The sequence below is a fragment of the Podarcis muralis genome, chromosome 11 (genome assembly GCF_964188315.1).
Source record: "Podarcis muralis chromosome 11, rPodMur119.hap1.1, whole genome shotgun sequence".
In the NCBI taxonomy this organism is placed as follows: Eukaryota; Metazoa; Chordata; class Lepidosauria; order Squamata; family Lacertidae; genus Podarcis; species Podarcis muralis.
In genome coordinates this window covers 10,871,516-10,882,260 of record NC_135665.1, presented here as the reverse complement: position 1 = coordinate 10,882,260, position 10,745 = coordinate 10,871,516, and the positions used below count along the sequence as shown (strand labels likewise).

The 10,745-nt window shown below is 42.6% G+C and overlaps 1 protein-coding gene across 3 annotated transcripts in view; it reads left to right on the top strand.

The window, feature by feature from the left end:
* The first annotated feature begins 2,645 nt into the window (after positions 1–2,645).
* Positions 2,646–10,745, top strand: part of SLC71A2 (solute carrier family 71 member 2) — a 41,212-nt gene continuing 33,112 nt past the window's right edge. Inside the window, exons 1-2 of one of the 3 annotated variants that reach the window (XM_077936038.1) lie at positions 2,646–3,072; positions 9,907–9,999. In XM_077936038.1, the coding sequence (XP_077792164.1) occupies positions 2,878–3,072; positions 9,907–9,999 (288 nt within the window). In that variant the 5' untranslated portion in view covers positions 2,646–2,877. The remainder of the gene's footprint in view (positions 3,073–9,906; positions 10,000–10,745) is intronic. The other 2 variants (XM_028748206.2, XM_028748207.2) reach the window with 2 other exon arrangements.

Below are 10,745 nucleotides of genomic sequence, written 5' to 3'. Positions count from 1 at the left end.
TCTGCAAAAGCCACTTTGCGCTCTCCTGACATTTCTGCATCTGATATGGGCAGCAACACTTTTGTGGTATCAGATATCTCTTCTTCTTCTTCACCATCATATTCATTGACGAAATCCACTACATCTTCTCTTTTATGGGGAATGCGTTCTGACTGTTTTGTAGATTCAAAAGTTTCTGCATCTGACATGGTTAGTTCCTTTTTTTGGCCTCAAATCAATTTCACTTACAAATTTCTCTTCATCATCAGCCTCATATGTGTTTCGAAAAGCCAACACATCTTCTTTTTTGTAGGAAATGTATTCTGGATGTTTTATCAATCCACTTTCACTTTTAAATGATGTTTCTGGTGTGCTTAGCTCTTGCATTGGCATCAAATCTGTTTTTCTTTCAACCTGTTCTTGTGAGTCACTATCCAATGTCCCAGCGGAAGATTTTGGTTCTGCTTTTGTCAAAGGCCCTGTTGCATCTGACTTCATTATGCTTTTTAACTATTTCACACTGAATGATTTAATACTGAATCTTTCTGAATGACAAGATTGAGTCTCATCACCAGCATAAATTGTTTTTGTGTATGAGGAAGTTAAGACTCTGAAAGAAAAGAAATACAGTAAAATTATTATAGGGACTTTTATTTTTTTTTTATTAATTTGCTTTTTTTCTAATGAGAAATTGTTATAGGGACTTGACAGGATGAACAATCTGATGCAAACAATATATGATCTTAAGAATTGTCTCTGTCTTCATATACCCTGTCCCAAGGATCATCACTATTCTTAGAAATTAAGAAAGCTTCATCAAGTTATATTGAAATCTAAACATTTGCCTATTAAATAACAAAATCCACAGAATCTTAATGATGAGAGGGCAGAGAGCAGGACCTGCATGTGTTATGCATTGCACCCTCAGTCAAGTTACTAGGTTTTCAAAATGTGACCATTCAGATCCAGAATTCTCATTTTCAATCATGGGACAGACTCAATGGGTCCATCTCTCCATGAGAACCTTGTTGCTCTAGCTCTTGAACTTTGTTGACCTTGGAAGATGACAGTCACATGAAAACCTTTTGCGTGTTAACTACACAATGCCATTCTGTTTATCTTCTCTTGCTTTCTGAGTCGGCAGAGGTTTAGGTTTCAGAACGGCTCTGGACTCCAGATTCGACTTTTCCAGGAAGACAGTTGATCCTTTTCATTTATAAATTTATTTATTTGGCTTTTCAGATTAAAGTTTTACAACCAACATATCCAACATACAACATAAAAACCAAGATGCCAAAGAATCTCCTGGACTTCCCTCCTGCCCTTTGTGGGTCCTATTGTTAATCATTTCCTCCTGCATCTTTTATGATAATCCAAATCTTTTACATCTCCATTATGTCCAAAATTCACCATTATACTATAAGTGTTACTCCAATCCTACTAACAATTTTCATTTCGTTTATAATTCATCTTAAAAACCAAAGATTCTTCCGGTCATTTTAACCATTTCGGCATAATCCCTCAACTTCATCTGCCATTCTTCTCCGGTCAGGACTTTATCTTCTTTCCATCTCTGGGATCCTTTTCAAATGCAATGCCTAACTTAATATCGGTGCTCCTTTTTTCACAAAAACTGCTAGGGAAGATAGGAATACAGTGGTACCTCGGTTTAAGTACTTAATTTGTTCCAGAAGTCCATTCTTAACCTGAAACTGTTCTTAACCTGAAGCACCACTTTAGCTAATGGGGCCTCCTGCTGCTGCTGCGCCGGCGGAGCACGATTTCTGTTCTCATCCTGAAGCAAAGTTCTTAACCTGAAGCATTATTTCTGGCTTAGTGGAGTGTGTAACCTGAAGCGTATGTAACCCAAGGTACCACTGTATTAAAGGTAAAGGTACCCCTGGCCTTACGGGCCAGTCTTGACAGACTCTAGGGTTGTGCACTCATCTCACTCAAGAGGCCGGGGGCCAGCGCTGTCTGCAGATACTTCCAGGTCACGTGGCCAGCGTGACAAAGCTGCATCTGGCGAGCCAGAGCCGCACACGGAACGCCGTTTACCTTCCCGCTAGTAAGCGGCCCCTATTTATCTACTTGCACCCGGGAGTGCTTTCGAACTGCTAGGTTGGCAGGCGCTGGGACCGAACAACGGGAGCGCACCCCGCCGCGGGGATTCGAACCGCCGACCTGACGATCGATCGGCAAGTCCTAGGCGCTGAGGTTTTACCCACAGCACCACCAGCGTCCCACTGTATTACAATCAGCAATTTTAACAAATTGTTAAACTCCAGCACTGGGTTCTTGGGCCTATTGAAAGAAAAAGGGTGCAAGAAATGGAAGGCCTTTCTTGGATAAAAACAAAACAAAAACCCTGGATAAAAATGGATTTAAAAAATGGATGAAAAGGATCCGAAGCAAAGGCCCTGGTATTTTAAGGCCCTCCATCCCCCGCCACGAGCATCCCCTTCGAAGGAAGGAAACCATAGCAACGGCCCTAACGCCCGCTCCCAGTCACGTGATCCCGGACGCTCGAACGGCGGCGCGCACTGCGCCAGAAAGGGCGCGCAGGAAATGTAGCGCAGATGCCCCGCCCACCCACCATATGCCCCGCCTACGTATGTGACGCAGTTTCCTGTGGGAGGTGCCGGGGGAGGGCGGGAGGGCGGGTCACGTGGGGAGGGTTCTGTGAGGGAAGAAGCGAGGCGGAGCGAAGACGGAAAGCGTCGGCATCGTCGGCGCCTCGAGGCTATTTCCCGGCGCGCCTTCCGTCCCTCCCGGCTTCCGTCCCTCCCTGCCTGGCCCCTCGCGACGGTGGCAGCAGATGAGGGAGCCGGCGGGAGGCCTCCCGGAGCCCCTGCCTCGCCGCCGCCTCCTCCTCCGGGGCGGCAAGATGGGAGCGGAATGAGCCCCGAGCCGGAGCCGCCGCCGCCTCCTCCTCCTCCGGCCCGGGAAGCGGAGGTGGTGGCCTTGACTGTGGCGGCCGTGGTGGACGGAGAAGCGGCGGCGGCGGCCGGAGCCGGCGGAGGGAAGCAGTGGGGCAGCCGCATCATGCTGGTGAGGAGGATCGGCCTCAAGCCGGGCGGAGGCGCCGCCGCGGTGAGTGTCCCGGGGAAGAGGGCCCCTTTCCTCCCCTTCGCGCCTCTGCGCCCTCCCCCGAAGCAGCACCCTCGGGGGTCCCGGCCCCGGGAAGCGGGCGCGCTGTGGGCCCGTTAGGTGGCGGGAGAGGCTCGAGGCATCTTCCTTCGCAGTCCGCGGGGTGGAGGTCGGGGGGCCGCCTCCGTCCTCGCTCGTCCGCATTTGTGTGTTTTTTTGCTCCCCGATCTGTTGGGCCTGGTCGGGCCAGGGAAACACGCGGGAGGTGTTGTTGTTATTATTATTATTATTATTATTATTATTATTATTAGGGAAACGGGGGGAGTTATTATTGGGGAAACTGAGTTATTATTGGGGAAACTGAGTTATTATTAGGGAAACACGGGGGAGTTATTATTTTTATTATTGGGGAAACACAGCGGAGTTATTATTATTATTATTGGGGAAACGGAGTTATTATTAGGGAAACACAGGGGAGTTGTTGTTTTTATTATTGGGGAAACATGGGGGAGTTGTTATTAGGGAAACACGGGGGAGTTGTTTTTATTGGTTGATTGGTTGAATTTATATACCGCCCTATACCTGGAGGTCTCAGGGCAGTTCACAGAAAAGATCACAAAATATAAACTCAAAATAAAAACAATAACCCAATAACACCCTCTCCCCCCGAAAAGAGCCACATTTCTTGTAATTCAAAAGGCATTAGATGTTGGGGGTAGGCTCAGCCCACTTTCATCCCAATTCCCTTCTTCACTCATTTTTATTATTATTATTTGATTGATTGAATTTATATACCGCCCTATACCTGGAGGTATCAGGGCAGTTTACAGAAAAGATCACAAAATATAAAATAAAAATAAAAAACCCCAATAACCCAACCCCCCCCCCCCAAGAGTAAAATTTTAAAAGGGTATAGGTTTCCCCAGCTTGGATGCAAGAGATGAAGTACACGCAAAAAACCCCAAAAACCTTTCAGGTTTATACATTTCACTAATTTTACAATTATTTGAACATTTCAAAAATTGACTTCCTTCCCCCTCCTTTCTGCAGTTCCTCTACTTTAAATATATTTAAATATTTATTCCTCTACTTTAAATATATACTCTTATGAAACTGCAGGTTATTACAATAATCCCGCCAATCTTCTTATTTGTTTACAATTTATCTGTAAATATTGAACAAATCATTTCCATTCTTTTGCAAAAAAAAAAAAAAAACAATTGTCATCTTGTAATTGTCATCCAGTAAGTTTCTCCATTTTTGCATATTGCACAAGTTTTTGTACCCATTCTTCCTTTACTATGACTTCTGCTTCTTTCCACTTTGGTGGCGAGTAACATTCTTGCCACTGGTAGTCGCATACTGTATATGAATAAGTTTCTAAACAGTTTAGGTAGTTCTGTCCCTATAATTTCCAAAACAAAAGCTTCTGGTTTTACCCCCAAACATTATTGTAAACATCTTTTTCATTTCGTTATATATCATTTACCCTTGAAAACTCATACCACAAGACTCCTTAATGCTCCTTTTTGCGCTCTAAAATATTGTTGATCTCTGCATGGTGTCTTTCTTTCTTTCTTTCTTTCTTTCTTTCTTTCTTTCTTTCTTTCTTTCTTTCAATGTGTGCTTGGCTTGGGCTCTCCAGGCCTCACCCTTGATACAGGCTAAGTGAGTTCTTGTGTTGAGACTATAGGGGCTGGGTACCTGCTGAAGTCTTTCAGGCAGGCGTGAGAAAAGGCATTTTTTCAGTTTTTGCAACTCTTATATGATTCATTGTACTATTTGCTGCTTAAAAAATGCTATGCATTGGAGTCAGCTGGATTACTCCCTTTAGGTCTCAGCCCATGGACAATCCACTGCTATAGCTTGCAAATTATGCTGGAGTCTCCCACTCTTTCACCGTTTGTCCAATCTGTAATTTTTTCATTTATTTATTTGAGCAATGGCACTTTAAAAAAATTTGAGAATGCAAAATGTGCCTAACATATTTTGTGTTCTCAGTTATATGCTAGATGCTGTTCGTATCTTCCCAAGATAACACATTGACGTTATCTAGGAGTGGGCATGCAAAAATTCATTTGAAATGTAGGAGTTGAGCTGTCTCCCTGCACACATCACTAGTAAACATTGAATGACGTGCCTACTGGAGCTAATTCAAGTATCACTTGTGTAGTGTAGAGTGCACAAAAATAGTGTGTGCCTAACCTCTTATATGCAGTGTGACATGATGCTTGTGTTTGGATATACTGCAAGACTTGGCACAAAGATTTGGCATGTCTTCATTCTAGTGCTGTGCATATCATAGCAGGCTCTGGTGATTTATAATGATGTATTCGGTTTATTAGTTGCTTTTTGCAATTTATTACTAATTTGTTACATAAGCCTCTAGATGTCTTTTTAAAAAACGTAAGTTCAGAAAGAGCAATATGTTGCAATAAAAGCCATTCAGTAACCCACAGAACTATTGATTCAGCTGCTCAAACTTAGTATCTAAGCAGTTTATCTTTACTGGTAAAGCCATTACAGTGGTACCTCTGGTTGCACACGCTGCGGGTTACAAGTTCCAGTAACCTGGAAGTAGCCATTCCCGGTTGAGAACTTTGCCCTGGGATGTGAGTGGAAATCGCTTGCCAGAGGCACGCTTTTGCCAATGACGCCTCATGTTACGAGCGGTTTCCAATTACGAATGGACCTCCGGAACGGATTCCGTTCGTAACCAGAGGTACCACTGTATAGAATTAGCATTAGTTAGTCTTCCTTATTTATGGGAAAACTTGTAGCAATTGGGGCCCTTTCGTCACATAGTATTCATGCAAGTGACTTTGATCAGATCTATGCATGCAGACTTAACATTGTATAATAGGAATACATTTTGCACCAAACTCATTAAATGGGCTACAGACAAACACAAGATACTCAAAAGTTGAAGAAGACGAAGTTGCACTTGCTGTACGGGCTGTTGATTAACCCAGGACCAGACTTGCCTAAGTGACAGCAAGCTAACCCAGTCATGGTGATCATCTGTGTGATGGGGCTGCCACTAGGTGTAAACACAACGTATTCCACCACATCCTGTATGGCAGTGGTGGCCAACTCCCAAGAGACTGCAATCTACTCATAGATTTAAAAACTGGCAGTGATCTACCCCCTTTTTTGGGGTTCAGGTCAAAGTTGTTGAGCTTTCTATAGGGGGGAGGAAAGCCACGTTTTCTTAGGGGTGCAGGGCAAAAATGTTGAGCTTTTTTTAGAGGAGCCAAACTTGTTGAGCTTCTTTGGGGGAGCCAGTGATCTACCACAGACGTCCTGTGATCTACCGGTAGTGTTGGACGTGCTTGCTGTATGGCAATACATAAATATTTCCCATCAGTCACCATGTTCAAGTAAGTTTTGTGACAGCAGCCAAATCAGTATAACTGGTTTAATATTTCAGTTAGAGTGGGTGTACTTTGGACATGGTTTATTGGAGTGAAATAAGTTGTACAGGGTTCCTCACAGCCCTTTAAAGCTGTACCAGGTTCCCTGTTTGAGTCTTGCAACCTGCTCATGTAGAATGAATTGTTTCTTGGTCAGAATGGTTACTTGCAAAGTAGTTTAGGTACACAGGGTTCCCAAGTATATAAATAAAACCAGCTTGTGATTTTTCCAGTAAAACAGTTGTGCAAACCTTGTTTTATGTACAGTGGTACCTCAGGTTAAGTACTTAATTCGTTCCGGAGGTCCATTCTTGATCTGAAACTGTTCTTAACCTGAAGCACCACTTTAGCTAATGGTGCCTCCTGCTGTTGCCGTGCCGCCGGAGCCCGATTTCTGTTCTCATCCTGAAGCAAAGTTCTTAACCTGAAGCACTATTTCTGGGTTAGTGGAGTCTGTAACCTGAAGCGTATGTAACCTGAGGTACCACTGTATTTTAGACAGTGGCAGTCAAATTTCCTGACCTCAAATTCAGGGTGAAAACCTCTAGGCAATATTTTTTGAACATCCTAGGGGAATGCTTCCCTTGTGTTCTTCAATAGGAGTTTTAGGGCAGGATTTTGTGGACCAGTGGCCCTCTTGAGCACAGGCTAGCATAATTAAGGGACAGGCAAAATTTTGTTCTGTTACAAAGTATTCAGCACATCTGTTGTTAGAACATTGTTTCATTCACCCAAATTCTGGTGAGAAAATGTTATCCATAAGCACAAATGAGCTACGAACTTGGGACATCAAAGGATTCAGCTCCAGAGTGTTTATTAACATTGAAAAGAAGGTCCAGAGTGGTTTTTCTTAAATATTTCAATGCTGTTTTTAATGTAATAAAAAAAGACAATCAGTAGAGAGTGTGGAATTGAAAATGTAATGCATGAGGAAATAAACTAGTAGGTGAGGAACATGCGACTTCTATGTTTCAGGCAAACTGGGGGGGAAATAGTTTTTCTTGGTTACACTAATAAGTATTCTAGAGCAGTCTGTCCCCACTGGTATAAAAAATGTCTGACATTAGATCACAACCTTCTATTTGCATCTTATATCCATCGGAGGCACAAGGTGCAAAATCTCATCCTGTCATTTCCCCAATGAATGTCCATGTGAAATCTGACTATAGAGTTCTTATTTCTTAGCTAACAGTCTCTAATGACTATTTTTAAGTGATACAGGGAGTGTGACAGGTTAATTGAAAAGAAACCAGCAAGACAAACGTCAGCCAGCTGAAATTGGACCCCTTTTCTCCCATCCACTTTCTATATAGAATTCATAGAATCTTAGAGTTGGAAGGTAATCAAGGTTCCTGCAGTGCAGGAATCTCAGCTATAGCATCCAAGACAGATGGCCATCCAACATCTGCTTTAAAACCTCCAAGGAGGGTCCACCTCCTTTTGTGGGAGTCCGTTCCACTGCTGAACAGCTCTTACTGTCAGAAAATTTTTCTAGATGTTCAATCAGAATTTCCTTTCTTGTAACTTGAAGCCATTGGTTCAAGTCCTACCCTCTAAAGCAGGAGAAAACAAGCATGTTCCCTCTTACATGTGGCAGCCCTTAAGATATTTGAAGATGGATATCATATCTCCTCTCAGTCTCTTCTTTTCCAGCTTAAAAGTTCCCAGATCCTTCAACCATTCCTCATAAGGCTTGATTTTAGAGAGGAAAGGGACTTGTCATCTTTTGGCAGGAACTTCTTTTGACTGACTATTTAGTATATCATGTTCTAGTCTTGGGTGCTTTTCTTTTTCACCATTCAGTATTAGGAGGGGGGATTTGAACAAAATGTATGGGGGAAAGGGGAGTGAAAGGGACAAGGAAGTGTTAGTAGAAAGGAATTTGTTTCCTTTATACAGTGGTACCTCAGGTTACATATGCTTCAGGTTACATACGCCTCAGGTTACAGACTCCACTAACCTAGAAATAGTACCCCGGGTTAAGAACGTTGCTTCAGGATGAGAACAGAAATCGTGCGGCGGCAGTGGGAGGCCCCATTAGCTAAAGTGGTGCTTCAGGTTAAGAACAGTTTCAGGTTAAGAACAGACCTCCAGAACGAATTAAGTTCTTAACCCGAGGTACCACTGCAATTGGCAGAAATTTCTTTTTCTGTCAGTACCAGCTTAAATAAACTGAAAGCTTAGTTAATTGAATTGATTGAACAATTGCACATAAAAATGTCTGCCATTGGCACACATACAAAAAAAATCCTCTTAATGGCACAAGTTTTAATGAGTTATATAAGCTGAACCGTTTAATTTTGTAAAAAGAAACCATATAGGTGGTTAGTAAGTCCACAGCATAGCATTTTGTCATTTTTGCTGACTCCAGCATTCTGTGTACTCACAGGAGATTATTAAAACAATTCCATTTAATATTGTTGAGTAGCAGGAAACGTCACGAATGAAAGGAAACATTGTGGAAACTGTTGAAGTTCATAGGCAAATCTATATTCCTGTTTCATAGGTGATTAGGGGGAAAAACTTTAGTTGGTGCTATTTCGAAGAGTAGAGTTGTACATAGTAAATGTACAAGTATCCTTTAATTTATTTTCTGTTATTTGTTACATATATAGTCCACCTTTAATCCAAAGATTTCAAACAGGCTCTCCCCCCCCCCCCCCGCCCAGCCTCTCCATTTTATTACTGCAGTACACTGTGAGGTTGGGTAGGTCAAGGGACTCTGGGGTCACCTGGTGATGTTCATGGCAGATGGGGATTTAAGCCTGAGTCTCCATGCTCCTTGTTTACCACTTTTACCTGCTTCAGCACTCTAGCTCCCAGTTAAATTAATAACTCACTTGATTAAACGGCGTACTCTGGGATGAAGGGAACAGTTCAGTGGAACTCCAGTAAGTGTGTCAAGTATTACAGCCTGAATATTTTAAAATAATCTCCCAGTTTACACAGACAAGGTATCATTATGTGTGGGAGCAAACCCTCTGCAAAACGGAAGCCCTTTCTTTTCACATTCTTCCTCTTTCCCTGTGGATTTGTCATTCTGGCCATTTTCAGACAGCACACAGCTTTTATTTCCGTTGGATTTTAATACCCTAGTTTAGTAAGTAAGCTTTTATATCTTTTAAGGATTTGTCTAGCCCATGTTTAAAAATTGTTAACCTGCCTTGAACTCGTAGGATAGGCTTAATTAGAAATAATTTAAAGAGAAACATAGAATTGATGTACTACTGCTTCATTAATTGGCATGTACCCCACAGCAGTATTCTAGTTTAATGTGAGCTCTTAACACCAATTGATTTGACAAAACTCCCACTGGCCGTATGTTTAAATTAAAATAGAATGCATTATACCATTTAGAATGTTGTCAGAAGCAAGTTTCTAAGAGTTGTGCTGTATTAATATCACATTTTCCCCTCTTTAACAGCAAGGTATTGGTCGACCAAGTGTGTACCATGCAGTTATTGTCATCTTCCTGGAATTCTTTGCTTGGGGACTGCTTACAACTCCCATGCTCACAGTAAGTTTCCTAACCTGGGTGTTTTTGCTCAGAGCTGTGTAGTATTAATAAGTACTTTCAGAATTATATGTGTTTGCCTGCAATAATAATGGTCTACATTAAACAATGGTTTTTATTTCTAATTTCTGGTACTATACTTTGAGGTTAGAGTCCTGCTGTTACCTGGCTCATCTTCTTCCATAACTGCCTCCTTCAGCTGCCATTGCACCAGCAGGCCCTCTCCATTAAGTTGGCACAGGCTAAAGGTGGCTAATGTGTGGCCCTGCAGATGTTGGTGAGCTAGAACTTCCACCATCCCTGGCTGATGACTATGCTGGCTGGGGCTACTGGGAGTTTAACTTCAGCAACATCTGTGTTGGAGTAACTGGACACTATAAGGGTTTAATTTCCTTCATGAGTGTAAATCACCCCATGGATGAGTTAATCGCAGGTGCAAGGTTAGCCAAGCCAGTTGCTTTGGTAACAGCCCAGTGCCACGACTATATCTGTCATTAATGTAAGTCATTCTGTGAGTCTGCAGTTGGTAGTGTCTGTCTGTCTGTTAGTTAATTACTAACAATTACTTGTTCAGTGTTACGTTTTGAATTGCTGAACTTATTTAGAGCAATGGAGATATTTCATATTTGTACAGTAATACCTCTGCGAACGTCCGCCTTGTCTAGTGTCCATTCCGGCGAATGTCTGCGGCAAACCCGGAAGTACCGGAACGGGTTGCTTCCGGGTTTGCCACTCCCACATGCGCAGAA